This window comes from Amia ocellicauda, chromosome 7 (assembly GCF_036373705.1).
Source record: "Amia ocellicauda isolate fAmiCal2 chromosome 7, fAmiCal2.hap1, whole genome shotgun sequence".
Taxonomy (NCBI): Eukaryota; Metazoa; Chordata; class Actinopteri; order Amiiformes; family Amiidae; genus Amia; species Amia ocellicauda.
The window spans coordinates 40,789,270-40,804,498 of record NC_089856.1 but is presented as its reverse complement, the minus strand read 5'-3'; the positions used below and the strand labels follow the sequence as shown (position 1 = coordinate 40,804,498).

The following is a 15,229-nucleotide window of genomic DNA, read 5'->3' as shown; positions in this document are numbered from 1 at the left end:
TCTTTAGCGACAAGTCAATTATGTTGTTTTTGTGTTACAAATTGTTACAAAACCAACAAATGGCAACTTATATTACCACTCAGTTGTTGGAAAGTATCTTTCATCACATTACATGATTTATAAAGCCTAGGACCAAGCTTTATCAGTTTGACACTATCGCCTTATGGGTGTGTTATACTGGATAGTGCAATACAGGCTGAAAGGTGAACGGGATCTTTATTCTGCCAACTCACAAAATAATAATACAGTAGTAGCAATGATATCTGAAAAGGGGATCCAATTCAGCAGAGCACACAAGTAACAGCTGTAAAATATTAATTGACTGGAATTTGATGCCAATTCCAAAGCAGTCTGTTTGGCAAGAGTGATATAAATCCCATGCATGAATGTGCAAAGGCAAGGAGCACTTTTTCCTGCAAAGCAGACAGTACAGGCAACCAGGCTGTTTTCTCTCCACCTCCTAAACTGGTACCTAAACAGAACTATGCATTTATAGAAAGGCTGGTTATCGTTATGCATGCTATAGCCAACTCAAAATACACAAAGAAAAAGATTCAAAAGAAATACATACTTTAAAGAACTTCAATGCACATGTTTTTACTCCCAAATCTCTTAAGCATCGTTCACATAAGTGTCTTAACAAAGGACAACTGTGTAGCTGCCCATCAAGTTCACCCAAGTTTGTCGCTGTAATGGATTGCAGGTCACTATTTAAATGCCACAACCAGTAAAAGACAGAAACATACTCACCATGACATTTCTTTTTCTTTTTTTTTGTGTAAAAGAAGAGCTTGAAGATCAACTTCCCGACTTGTCAAATTTCGCTTCTGTATTATAAGGCGTAGTCGGCTGTTTTTAATCTATTAGGCACTTTGAAAAAAATGGCTAAACCACTAATTATATGCAGAAGAAAACGAAAGCAACATTAATTAACACTAGCTTAAACCCATATGCAATTATGACAGTGCATATGCACAACTACAGCTGGAAAACAAACAAATCGCTGCAATTAACATAGTGATTCCTATATTCCCACACGCATATATTTGATGGTACATTTAACTTTTATGGCTCGGCTGAGCGAACATCAAGTTTAGTGTTTTTTCGTGCTGATCGGTTCCTCATGCCATCCTTTCCCATCACACAGACAGAGCACCAGCAGCAGGATGCATCGCCACGGCCCCCCTCCTCTGGAGCCTCTCAGACATCAGCCTCCACAGTGCGGGGACAGCAATGCGTGCCAGCTTGTGTCAATGTTGTGAGGAAGACGACGGCCCGCTTCCGGACTCCGCACACAAGCATGGCGGCGGCGGCCAGCTCTCGCCTCTGATTGGACACGCACGGCGGTGATGTCAGACGCCAGATGGCAGCGGATTGGATGTCCTCCCCACCCAGGGACGTCCACACTTAGAGCGACAGGATGATCTGCACACTGAATATTGAGTTTTGAGCTGCATGGAGCCAGCGCACAACATGCACACTGACACTGGAGTGTCGCCAGCCACTTTAGGAACAATGCATGTGTACATGAGCATGCACTACAGCTCCACAGATTTAGTATTTGTGAGGTGCGTTAGTATATAATTGCTAGTTGATTCATATTCAGATGGAGTGAAATCAAGGGGTTCTGCAGGGAAGAACAGTGGATCCATGACCAGGCCTACACATTCTATACAGATTCTAGATCTCCGCATTCTCTGTGGAATCGGGTATCCTCGGTGTTCTGGTCTCGCTTACGATTTGTAAGGGCCAGGGCCTGTTCATGTCACCGGCGGATACTGTAACATTCACAGCAAAGGTGGTTTTGGCAACCGCAAAAGTCAGTGTGTTGCCCAACTGAGTGTCAGGCTAGAGGTTGACTTTCCAGACCAAAAACAAGAGGCATGGGGAAGCCAATATAAAAACTTCTTCTTAAACCTTTTTCTTTAGAACACACACACACACAGACATACTTTTACATATCTATATATGTCTGCGATTGGATTGCATTTAGTTCCGGGAAGTGAAAAGGTTAAGACGGGTGCGTAATTCAAGTCCATTATCCAGAAGGTTGTATTTGTTGTTAAGCGGTTACATTGCTCCTAATCCACAATGATCTTAATTATGTAGTTAAAGTGCTCACAGCAGGCCTACAGGCACAGAAATATGCAGCACTTTATGGCTGAAGTATTATTCCTCATCAAATGATACACTCACCCCACTTTTTAATACATTAAAACATAACACTTTTAATCTTGTACAGATTGTTTTATGGTTATTTTCCACGTAAAAATTTACACTTTCAATGCATGTAGAGAATTAGTAAATTCCAGTCATATGACGTTTTCACAACTCTGGATTACAGACCATTTCAGATACTCAAATGTTTCACCTGTATGCAGGCTGAAAACATCACATACATATTTCTAATATGAATGCATTTCTTATATGGAATTACATTCTCCATAAACATGAAATACTATAAAATTGCATGTAAGACCATCCTTAATAATACAATGGACGACTAACAGAGTACAGTTCAATTAAAAAAAACAGTTAATAAAACTGATTTGATTTTGTTTCTCAGTAAATATACAGTATAAATATATATTTGGCAATGTTTGAATATTCCATTTATTTTTACAATATTCACAATGGCTTCCTATCTTTACAATTTCTTTCTGAACAGTAAAGGTATTTGAAAAAGTTCTGTAAACAATCTATGTTGTGTTTAAAAAAATATGAACCTTGAATTTGTTTAATAAGCCCACTAGGGAAAATACAGGTTAAAGTATAATAATTAGCAATAAATGCATGATTTAACCTTTTTAATTTACACTTTTACACATCTGCAGCAGACATTACGAGTACAAACAACAAGCCAGCAGACACGGTGTATACAGAATAAATGTGTGCATGGCCATTACCCATATTTCATTAGCAAAATATAATTATAGGTTACACAACCTGTTGGACACACACTACCTATTGAAATAGGTACATTTTTCCAATCTGAGAAAATGTTCTCACTACTAAGCAGAGTTTATTCAGACATTACACTTTATCAGTATCTAACAGTTATCTCTGTAGTACCAAGTACAGAAAACGGCAAAGTGTGTTCCAGATCATAGGTTAAGAAAGAGCTGGTTTACGTAATAGACATAAGACTATGTCCTCCAGAAGAGAAATTAAGCAAAAAGAGGTATGTAATTATTGAAGAGTGCAGGCCTGGATTGTTCCGACGATGTTACGAGATTGCAAACCATTACCACTACAAAAGTAATTTAAACAAAACGCGTTTGGCTTTTGATCAGTTCAGCAACAACCAATCTCCTATCATTCCATAGTCATCACTATAGTTTCCAGGATCCTGTCCTATCACAGTGCTTTAAATTAAATCAAGGAAGAATTCTGTCAGTAAGATTATATATTGTGTTCATTATAGACAGCTATATCCTTACTTCATACCAATCCCATTAACATGCATAATGTAGACAGCATTAGCCAAGATCAGACATCCGTGAATAAACTAAATATAGAAGTACCATATATCTACCTAGTCTGTCGTTATAACAGCATAGCAAGAGGACATATACCAAGAAAAATAAATTACATTTTAAGAAGTTAAACCTCGTCTTGGGGGAATAATATTTGGGTCTGATATTAATTAAGGCCACATTTACCTTCTAGTCACATTCAAAAACTTCGAGAGTGGGAAATTCATTTTTATATACTATAGAGTTACACTTTATATATTGGCTTTGCAAAATCATGCATCAGAGAATTCTTCAGCCCTCCTTAGCAGGCACATTATGAAAGATTAATGATACATTTCACAAGAAATAATATGTAATCATTAAAAAATTTAAATCTTTTGAACTGGTTAAAGATCTATGGCTTTGGCTAACTGTGCTTTAGTATTTTAAAAATAACAAAAACTAAAAACTATCGACTAGAAACAATTTGTTGCTGATCTTATCTTCTAGAAGTCATGAATGCTGTGATCAGCAGTGTATTTGCAGCAGTGCTTGAATTCTGAGGTTATACTAGCTTGTGCATTGACATTCAAGTGGATGATTCAGTATCAGTATCAGACCGATCAGTAGCTATCGCTTGCCGTACCAGTGCATGGAGCGCATCAGAGCTTTCTCCCAGTTCTCCATGATGGGTTTATAATCTTTCCAGATATTCTGTGGGAAGAAGACCTTCTCTGTGCATCTCAGGTGCTTTATTTCTTCTTTGCTCTTCCAGAAACCTTGAAAACACATGATACACTATGATATTAGTGAAAAAAATTCCAAAATGTTACGATTATTAACAAAATAATAGTTCCATGTTGTCACTACAACAGAACGACACAAACTTTCAGGTGCTTTTGCGGTTTGTGTGTTTATATATTACTGAAAAACTAACACTACATGTTTAGTGCTTTGTGTCTGAAAGGGGGATTTAACAACACAGCAAACCAATGGCTTTGTTTTAGAGCTTTGTGCTATACCTCTTTGAACCACGAGGGGGCACCCTAAATATTTCTTCAGACGGTAGTTGTGCACATACCCACTCCCAGGCCCGCGATGTACGCTGCCCCGAGACTTGACATGTCGAAGTGACAGGGCCTGTCAATCTTTTTGTTCAGGAGGTCCGCCGTCAGTTGCATGATGAAGTTGTTGGTGCACACCCCTCCATCGGCCCTGTATAAACACAGGAACACAAGCTGAGGAGACCCGCCTGTAACTCTGGATCTCTATAACAGTGGCTCCCAACCCTCGTCCTGTAGGACCCCCTACCCTGCTGGTTTTCGTTCCAACCGAGCTCTTAATTACTTAACAGAAGTAATAATTTGCTTAGATTTGACTATTTAAATTGTGTAATAAAAAAGTTGCTTCTTTAATAAGTTCTTATACAGTTGTATACTAATTAAAAGGGTACGATTAAAAAAAAAAAGTTAATTAATTATTAAGTAATTGAGAGCTCAGCTGGAAGAAAAACAAGCAGGGTATTGCTCCATAACAACTGCAGTATTTTAAACAGCAGGGGATTTGAATGTAGTTGCTTTTGAACAGAAACATTTAATCCAAGCATTACACTGTTGGTGGAATGAGTGTTGTTGCTTAATTACCCTGCCCAGCACGAACACAAATCAATACAAACAAATTAAACTGAAAATAGATCAGTGATACCTGAATTGTAACAATATTTATTAAATATATGTGTCACAGAATATCGTTTTTCAAAAGAAGGGTGTGAATACTTTTGAAAACAGTTGTATGGTTTTAATATCATTTGACAGGTTTCACTTAGATTCAGTAAGACTGGTTCTCAATCCTGGTCCTGGTAGGAAATTAATTCAATTAAGGGTTCAATTAAGTAATTAAGAACCAGCAGGGTAGGTGGTACTCCAGGACAGGATTGAGAACCACTGCAGTGAAGACAACAATACTGGCCAACATGACCAGTTACACAAAAGACCTTTAAAAAAATGTATACAATACCTTATATTTGTGATGGGAATGTGCATCTCTTGAAGCATTATATCATACAGCTGCTTGTTCCTAAAATACAATTGTTTTCAATAAGACACGGTACTGATAGGAAATTAAAACTAATATATTCAGAGGTTTCAAATCACTGTACGGATGGAACATTTTCATCAGGTTTGCATTAGTATGCATTAAAAATTCATTTAGTCGTATTCTTTGCTTTCACCGGTTTCCTGTAGATGAGAAGCCTGTCGAACTATAAATACATCAGCCTGTCATTGGCCTTTACCCTGCACACCTGCACACATCTCACCTGAACGCTATGGACTCCAGGATCGCTCGCACTAAGTGGCTTTTAGTCGTCGAGGGTTTCAAACCCATGAACGCAGCGCAGGCTTTGGGGTCGTTCACGGGAGCCTGGAAAAAGACCAGCAGAGATGATAAACGAATGATTTCATGTGAAGTGGATATATTGTACTAGACATCTCCATAGCCATAATAAATACAATATAAAACAACTTACAAAGCAGGGGCACAGGCGGCATTTAAAAATAAAGGAGAAGAGAAGAAACGGTTTATCACACAACGCGTGGCACGTCACAGTCGTCCTAACCGGCTACTGTCGTGGGACTTCCCCATTTCTGCATGATGAGGGCTGCTCAGCTCAGGGTTACAATGCCGACACAGTGAGTTCAGTTTTATTTTCCGCAATAAGACCGGTCTCGCTGTTCTGGGTGCCGTACCTGTAAACCACTGAAGGACGGCACAAAACAGACCCCATCTGCATCTTCCACACTGTTAGCCATCACCTCTGTCTCAGTTTCTTCAGTGAACAGGTCTGTGGGAAACAAAATCCTATATCAATACCCTTCAAACAAACACTTTACTACTAGCACTGCTTTCTACATTTTAGAGGTTATTTTCCCTCTCTGTTCTAACAATCAACTGAGCTACGCCAGTACAACCATCATACCAGCAGGGGGACACAAAACACAATTTTGACAAATTCTACCTCCGAGTCCTGAAGTCATAAACAAACTCGTATAACTACAAAATATTTGATGCTTGGGGCTCCCGAGTAGTAGAACCTGTACAGGGGCTCTTCCAGAATGCAGTTTGAGTCCTATAGCCATAGCGTTGCTGGTTGGTTTCAGGACTGTGTGCTATTGGCTGACTGGGACCAGGAAGACCCCAGAGGCAGCATGTTATTGGTGTGGCTTAAGGGTATGTTTAGTAAGTAGGCCAGGATTGCTCAGATTACCACTATAGCAGAGTCTAAATGACTCGCCGGGGGCAAATGAGCTGTCAGTGAAAGACGGAATATCCCTCCAATGGGAATTAATTCTCTTGTAGATTGCAGAAGTGTTAAAAAAGTAGTTGGCTTTTGCAGGTGGTTGTGTCAGAGGTGCTTCAATGCTTCATATATGTGAGAACAGGAGTCGCCGAGAAAATAACTGGCAATCCCAAATTTAAAAAAAAACGAAAAAGTAAATTATCCGATTCCCTCACCCAGTTCTTGTGCCCATTTGATGGCTGTGCCAGTGTCTGCGGCATTGCCTTCAGCTAAAAAGACAAGGTCCGCGCCCATTTTCCAGCCCACGAGTGGATACAGTCCTGCAAATATTCAGAGATGTAAAAAACAACTGAATAACAGAACAAATCAGCCAGTGAACAAATCTGAAATTGCATCATACTTGGACAGATGCCTAGGAATTACAAGTCATGTGTGCGTATGAAATTAAGCCATCGGAAGGGATGACTTACCAGACATAGACGTATGAGGTTTGTTTCCGGTGTTGATGTCCATGAATGTGCCTGTTCCCATTGTGATCTTCACATCCCCTATGTCAAAGCAGCATTCCCCGAACATCGCGGCCTGTTGATCCGCGACCTACAAACAGACGGACACTGAATTCAAAAATGAGCAGAAACATTGTTAGTCACTTATTTGTGAACCCGAATGTAGTCCTTCTCAGTTAATACTAATTTCCAAAGCCAGCTCAACACATCAGATAAAGAAATGTTTCAGTATTTATGCCGTTTAAGTGACTTTTTATTGTACATCTGTTTTTTAAAGTGTTAAATAAGTCACGCCATGATGAATAACTCCTTTTCTCTGCTGGGATAAAACTTAAACCAAATGTCCTGTTGCAACCTCAGCTGGTTTGTCAGTACTGCACATTTTCAGGACCCCTGAAATACTGCCACCTAGTGGTTAGCATACTCACGACAGACATGATCGGTATTGGTATTCCAAAGATGCTGGAGTCTGTGAAACCGAAGTTGTGACTAGAAGAAAAGAGAAAAAAGGTGCACAATGGTGTTTATTAATAGAAAGCGTTTACAGGAAATGTCAGCACTCAGCACAACAATCATTTTCCTTCACTATGTTGTGTTCGCCACAGCTAACTATAAATGATAGCGTCCTGGCTTAAATGACTGACGGTGTAGACTTCAGATCTGTTTACAATTGGAGCTTTTGGATTCTTTAAGCTGCAACATCGCTACGCAATAATTTGAGCATCGGAGACGTGAAAGGCGTTCCTACCCCGTGTTCTCCACCGTAGGGAATATAGAGATTGGCAGAGAGACGAGGGAGCAAAGAAAGCCGCTCCAGCACATCTGAATGGAAAGAGCACAAGCACATCTCACATTGACTTATTGTTTCCCAAAGCACTCATGACAAACAAATAAATAAGAATCTATCAATTTTGGAAAACATTTGGACCTGATAATAACAGATATGTACAAGACTGAGCTACCACTAAAACAGTAACAGCTTTGTTTGCTTTCTTACTACAGTAATTTGAAACCAAACCTGTCACTTACACTGAATCACAGCTGTAGCTGAAAGTATTCACACACCCTTTATTTCAAACCATGCGTTTGTTGACTCAGTTAAACAAACATTGCTCAGTACACTACACTTATTTTTCAGGTATACGTTTTTTGGAAACATATTCAGTCCTGTACTGTGTCTAAACTTTGGAGAGCAGCTCTATTGATTTCTATGATTTTGAAATAACAGCACACTTAGAAAATGTTATTACCTGATACGAATCATAGATCCCTGTGGTACTTGCATTGGAATAATCTGTAGCATGAACAGCACCTACATTTAAACAAACATACTCATGTAAGTATTGTATCAGGTGTATATATATTAGACACACACACAAATTCCTTAGATATGATTCTGGCTCACTGCACAGAAATTATACCATGTATAACTGGTACTCCAAGAAATGATGTTTCATTTTTAGTTAGTGAGCTAATTAACTTCCATCTGTAGTTTTCCATGAAACTGCTGCTAATACAGTTGAAAGCTACAGTCTACTTTACGATAAACATTATTGTAAGTGGCTAAGGTCTGCGTGGAATACAAAGTAAAAACAGCCTTGCCTGAATATTTTACTTTACTCCCTTGACAATCCATAAATAAATACAAATACTTGTCAAATTCCCTGTGGAATTTCAGTGGCATGGATTTCAGCATAATTTACTAAGGTGATAGGTCACAAAAGGAAAATGAATGTGAACCTGACCTCAATGCTATAGAGTGGCTAGCACTGATTTACAGGACCGAAAAATAAAAAAAGGTTTTCAGAGAATTGTCCCAGACTGTAAGCCGAGTCACAGGGTGCAAACGGAGACTTTGAATGACTAAAACATAATCTTCTTCAGTTTACTGTAGCATAACATGTGTATTGTTGCTTTTATCACATGATGCTTCAGATTACCTTTAGTGAGTTTGTACAGCAGCCAAGTGTCAATTGTCCCAAAGCAGCAATTTCCCTCTTCAGCAGCTTTTTTTACCTAAGCAAAAGAAAAGTAAATACAAACTGCTGAAATAACTTGGCCTAATCATTGTTCAGTGTAAATTATTAGATCCATGCATTACATACACATATACAGAAATACGTTGCGTTCCTGTGGTCCTCACCTCTTTTATGTTCTCCAGGGCCCAGGCGAGGCGGAATGTGACATGCTGTGTGGAAAAGACAATCAGACTTGCAGCCAGGAAACGTTTCTGCCTGGTAATGAAGTGTAACATTTTTGTTGTCCCGTGGACGGCCTGGATGCAGAAGATGAGAAGACGTTAGAGCATACATTTGCAGTGGCGTGACAAACTGTTAAAGTACTTGTTTATCCGTATATATATACAGTATTTCACAGACGACAATGTGTAAACGCAACAATTTATAGACGTGAAATTACATTTCAAGACCCCACAGACTACATCAGACTTTGTTTTCCTTCTATCCTAGTATTTACGAATAATGAAAGTTATAACCCACAATCTGAAAGAATTAACAACGCGTGAAATACCGAATCGTATCACATATGGACGGGTGACAAATTAAAGGAAAAACCTGAAGAAATGAGTGGAGGAACATAACAAATGCAGATGCCTCCAAAGAGGTGAACTGCATGATACAATTAAGCAATTAACATCCTATCATGCTCTGTGGCTTGTATAAGAATGCTGAGCAGGCCCAGATGACCTCGATTTTGGATCAAGATGGCAAGAGGAAAGGATCTAAGTGACTTTGAAACAGGGGTCATTATTGGGGCACGAATGACAGGAGCTTCAGTCACACAGGCGCTCAATTGGCTAGTGTCCTCGACAAGTGGGCGAGTGCATGTGTGGTGACACCAAGAGAACGGGACAGGCCTGACTGCTTCACCCCCGCAGTGAGGGGGGTCCAGAGGATTTGATATGCTGTGGGGGGCATTTTCCTGGCATGGTTTGGGTCCACGTATCCTCTTAGAGGGAAGGGCCACTGCAAATCTTTACAAGGTTATTCTGAGTGATCACCTTTATCCTGTGGTGACACATTTCTATCCTGATGGGAGTGGTCTCTTCCAGGATGACAATGCCCATCCACAGGGCACGAGGGTCACTGAATGGTTTGATGAGTATGAGAATGATGTGAATCATATGCTATGGCTTTCACAGTGACAAGATCTCAACCCAATTGAACACCTATGGGAGATTTTGGACCAACGTGTTAGACAGCGCTCTCCACCACCATCATCATCATCAAAACACCAAATGAGGGAATATCTTTTGGAAGAATGGTGTTCATGCCTCCAGTAGAGTTCAGAGTCTCTAGAATCTGTGCCACGAGCATTGAAGCTGTTCTGGTGGCTCATGGTGGCCCAACACCTTACTGAGACACTTTATGTTGGGTTTTCCTTTCATTTGTCACCCGTCTGAAGTGCCTTCAGTTAGGTTGTTCACAAAAATTGAATTTGCATACCCTTTGATGACCATCCTGGGCATTTTCAATCAGATTTAATCACTGAGTTTCTTATTGCGTAAATCTTTTATCTCATGCTAGTAAATATACTGACTTTACACTGTTAATTATTTTGTAGTACGATGTCCCTTGCTTACCTTCAATACAAAAGAGTTGTTCCATGTTTTGACAAGTTCAGAGGCTCTGAGGTCCTGCCAGCTGATGAAGTTGTGAAATGGTTTTCCTGTTCTCCTGTAAATTACACCCAGAATTACAGCTCAGAATCGAGTAATTTATGAAAAGCTGCAATTCCAGAAAGCTAATGCTGAAAGAGCCCGATTATGCAATTCAGTGACGAAAGAGAGTAAATAATGCAGAGAAGGACACATCGAGGCCTTGATCATTTGTACCAATCCATACATGATACACCAGCCACTCCCTGTCCAGTGGAAAATGCCTCCAATCTTTGCAGATATTCTTTGTAAATACAATTTGCAGTCTTCCCAACAGTCAAAAGATTTACACCTCTGCCTAAGGTCACAGAGCTTTGAATTTCTTGCAGCTCATTGTGGTCGACATTGAATAAATAATCCGGTTCCTGAGGCAGGAGCTGTGCTTTTCCACAGCAGGAGTCTCCAACCTTTGTCACAGAGAATCCACGTCCATTTAAATTCATAGATCACCCAAAAAGCAGCAATTTCTAAAGACTGGAAAGACATGTTAGTCATCGAACCATTAAGCAAGTCTCAAGTTAAATTAAGGGAACTCGGGTCCTTGAGGGCTGAGAGGTAGTCCCGTGTTTGTTCCCAATGAACTCTAACACCATTGAGTTTACCAGCTCAGTTGATCAGAAGAAAATGCCTGCAGGTCTTTATAAATTGCTGATTGAAAGATGATGTATAAAACCTGCTGAATCGGGTCTATCCAAGTTCAAGGATGTGCCAAGGCCTTCCCCAGCACACATAATCACCTGTTCCACGTTGTGAATGTACTTCTCTGCGTTGAAATTCCCAGGGCTGCTATCTGTTTCATCTGCAGACCCGCATCTAAATAGGAGGAGGGACAAAACACACACACATGAACGTTGTTAGGAGCCGAACTGCTCTAACTGTGAAACTGTACAAATGTCTGACGTATCTTGCATCAGCTACTGAGGCAAAGGCTATGAGACTGAAGTCTACTGCGTGTGGACTGTGGGTTAACACCAACCATGTACAGCTCCTTTGACCACTGCAATAAACTGCTGCCAAAGCTTCTCAGGGTCCATCTCCACCCAGCCAGGGTTGGGGTACAGAACACTGATCTGTAGAGGAAAATCATAAAAATGTGTTGTGAAATACAGCTAGGGCTCTCTGTGACTTGCCATTTTATTTGATTTTCTTAACTAAACACACTGGTCTTATTCTACAGCTCTCATACAATATGAAACGCCACAAAACAAGAGCTTTGTAGACTCCCACAATACACGGTTCATTTCAAACAATAGCCGCAACTCGATCCCTCAATACTATCACACGTTTTCACCCCATTTAAGAAATACCGGTCAGGCTGCATTGCAACAGTGCGTCTAAACTGCGCTCTTTACGTGACTGCTCTGATTGTTTTAATGATTGCACTTTGCATTCAACTGATGTTAAGTGTGTGGCTCCAGATTGTGCATCAACAAAAACAGTTGCATTGTGCACACACGTGATTCAAAATGCAACTAAACACCGACTCCGTGTAAACATGTACAGCCCGACAATCAGGCACCTGAACTGTCTTGTTCTACCACTACAGCCATGTTGGCTCAAATACACGTTACATTTTCGCGGAAGTTCTATTCATTCGGGTTAGTATCATAATTAGTCCTAATCCACCGCCTATTTTCTTGATCTATGTGCAGCTCGATCTTTGCACATGCGTATTAAATACATATCAGAAGCCCTGCATATTCATTGATAAAAAGTGCGGGCAGTGCTTTTACCGGTTTGGTGCTCGATCCTTTAATCTGTGCCTCCCTGTCGTACACATGGCCTCGGATAGACGTCGTGCCCACATCCACTGACAGGATATACATGTCCTTCTGAAACCCGTTTCTCTGGGAGCTCATTCTGCTATATTGCAATCAATATACAGCACATCCAAAGACAACCCAACACGTCTTATTCGGCACCGAAGCAACAGCTGGCATCTTCTGGGATTTCCACACATGCAGCTCCCGGTCTCTGCGCTAGTGCATTATTTCCCTGCCTTTCTGGTCCTCCCAGCCTGGGGTGCTTGTGAGGGAACCATCGTTTTATACAGGAACACACGGATATCAACTTTGTAGCCACCCAAGCCAAGGTGTGCTACTATGTGTCTGCTGGGCTTGCGGATGCCACCATTCAAGCGTGAGTGGGGTCCAAAAGCCAGAGGTGGCGGCAGCTGTTTCACCCGCAACCGTCAGTGCTGCCCGACCCCGCTGCCCTGCAGTCACACACTTCCAACAGCCCGGCGTGTCTCAAACTTCAAAGGCCGAAGTCCTGCAAACATCCGATGCGATGCGGCGACTCCCGGCTCGGCGCGTTTCTTTCACCGCACAGGTATAACACAGTGCGGCGCGGTGTTAATGTTGTGCAAACGCATCTTCGCCGCAAAACAACAGAGACACGCAGAGCTGCTCACCCGCAGACACGCGCGGAAAAGCGCTTTCTGCGAACAGCTGCAGTGAACTGTAGTGGTAGTTGTGACGTCACGAATCAGTCGATACAGGGGAGGGTCACTTCTTAAAGAGATAAGTGACTTCATGTTTATTATTATTATTATTATTATTATTATTATTATTATTATTATTATTATTTACACTCACCTAAAGGATTATTAGGAACACGATACTAATACTGTGTTTGACCCCCTTTCTCCTTCAGAACTGCCTTAATTCTACGTGGCATTGATTCAACAAGGTGCTGAAAGCATTCTTTAGAAATGTTGGCCCATATTGATAGGATAGCATCTTGCAGTTGATGGAGATTTGTGGGATGCACATCCAGGGCACGAAGCTCCCGTTCCACCACATCCCAAAGATGCTCTATTGGGTTGAGATCTGGTGACTGTGGGGGCCAGTTTAGTACAGTGAACTCATGGTCATGTTCAAGAAACCAATTTGAAATGATTCGACCTTTGTGACATGGTGCATTATCCTGCTGGAAGTAGCCATCAGAGGATGGGTACATGGTGGTCATAAAGGGATGGACATGGTCAGAAACAATGCTCAGGTAGGCCGTGGCATTTAAACGATGCCCAATTGGCACTAAGGGGCCTAAAGTGTGCCAAGAAAACATCCCCCACACCATTACACCACCACCACCAGCCTGCACAGTGGTAACAAGGCATGATGGATCCATGTTCTCATTCTGTTTACGCCAAATTCTGACTCTACCATCTGAATGTCTCAACAGAAATCGAGACTCATCAGACCAGGCAGCATTTTTCCAGTCTTCAACTGTCCAATTTTGGTGAGCTTGTGCAAATTGTAGCCTCTTTTTCCTATTTGTAGTGGAGATGAGTGCTACCCGGTGGGGTCTTCTGCTGTTGTAGCCCATCCGCCTCAAGGTTGTGCGTGTTGTGGCTTCACAAATGCTTTGCTGCATACCTCGGTTGTAACGAGTGGTTATTTCAGTCAAAGTTGCTCTTCTATCAGCTTGAATCAGTCGGCCCATTCTCCTCTGACCTCTAGCATCAACAAGGCATTTTCGCCCACAGGACTGCCGCATACTGGATGTTTTTCCCTTTTCACACCATTCTTTGTAAACCCTAGAAATGGTTGTGCGTGAAAATCCCAGTAACTGAGCAGATTGTGAAATACTCAGACCGGCCCGTCTGGCACCAACAACCATGCCACGCTCAAAATTGCTTAAATCACCTTTCTTTCCCATTCAGACATTCAGTTTGGAGTTCAGGAGATTGTCTTGACCAGGACCACACCCCTAAATGCATTGAAGCAACTGCCATGTGATTGGTTGGTTAGATAATTGCATTAATGAGAAATTGAACAGGTGTTCCTAATAATCCTTTAGGTGAGTGTATAACTGTATGTATGAACACGTAAAACAATAGTAACTTCTGTTTTCTATAGTTCAGTGTATTCCAAGGAGGTGGACAACTCATGTGTCTAATTATATTCATTTAAAAGTGAACGTTAAAAAGAGTTGTATGCCTCATTTAATAACTAGTGGTGGCATTTCAAATAGAGAAGGCGAAATTCAAAAAGTGGTGGAGAAATGTCTCAATATTGCAAAATTTGTGGTCAAATTAAAAGAGGTGTGAATTAAAATGAATGCCAGAAATGACGTACTAAGTCTATGACAGGACACAATAGATATGTTTAATTATAGGCACAATTAAAGATATAGAACCACTCTAGATCAGTCTTTTATTGTGGCCTTAAAGGGAAAAGGGACATTTTAAAAGAAAAGAGGTATGTTCATTGTAGAGAACTCCTTCCTTAGTGGTTTTAAAAACCAGGTGGTGACATCTTTAAAGGAGTTGGCGTAATTTAATAACAGG

The 15,229-nt window shown here is 40.9% G+C and overlaps 2 protein-coding genes across 3 annotated transcripts in view; both read right to left on the bottom strand.

Moving 5' to 3' along the window:
- tfdp2 (transcription factor Dp-2) overlaps positions 1-1,271 on the bottom strand; it is a 34,410-nt gene extending 33,139 nt beyond the window's left edge. Inside the window, exon 1 of one of the 2 annotated variants that reach the window (XM_066709629.1) lies at positions 751-1,271. The gene's annotated coding sequence lies outside the window, so the exon portion shown is untranslated. The remainder of the gene's footprint in view (positions 1-750) is intronic. The other variant, XM_066709628.1, reaches the window with a different exon arrangement.
- A 930-nt stretch (positions 1,272-2,201) lies between these two features.
- Positions 2,202-13,394, bottom strand: gk5 (glycerol kinase 5). The gene is made up of 16 exons (XM_066709627.1): positions 12,669-13,394; positions 11,912-12,005; positions 11,673-11,748; positions 10,861-10,954; positions 9,403-9,534; positions 9,200-9,275; positions 8,510-8,571; positions 8,008-8,081; positions 7,688-7,748; positions 7,224-7,350; positions 6,969-7,073; positions 6,203-6,297; positions 5,773-5,876; positions 5,472-5,531; positions 4,537-4,670; positions 2,202-4,234 (listed from the first exon to the last, which is right to left on the bottom strand). Exons 1-16 carry the CDS (start codon positions 12,792-12,794, stop codon positions 4,086-4,088), a joined length of 1,569 nt encoding a protein of 522 aa, XP_066565724.1. The 5' UTR covers positions 12,795-13,394; the 3' UTR covers positions 2,202-4,085.
- Between the last annotated feature and the right edge of the window lie 1,835 nt (positions 13,395-15,229).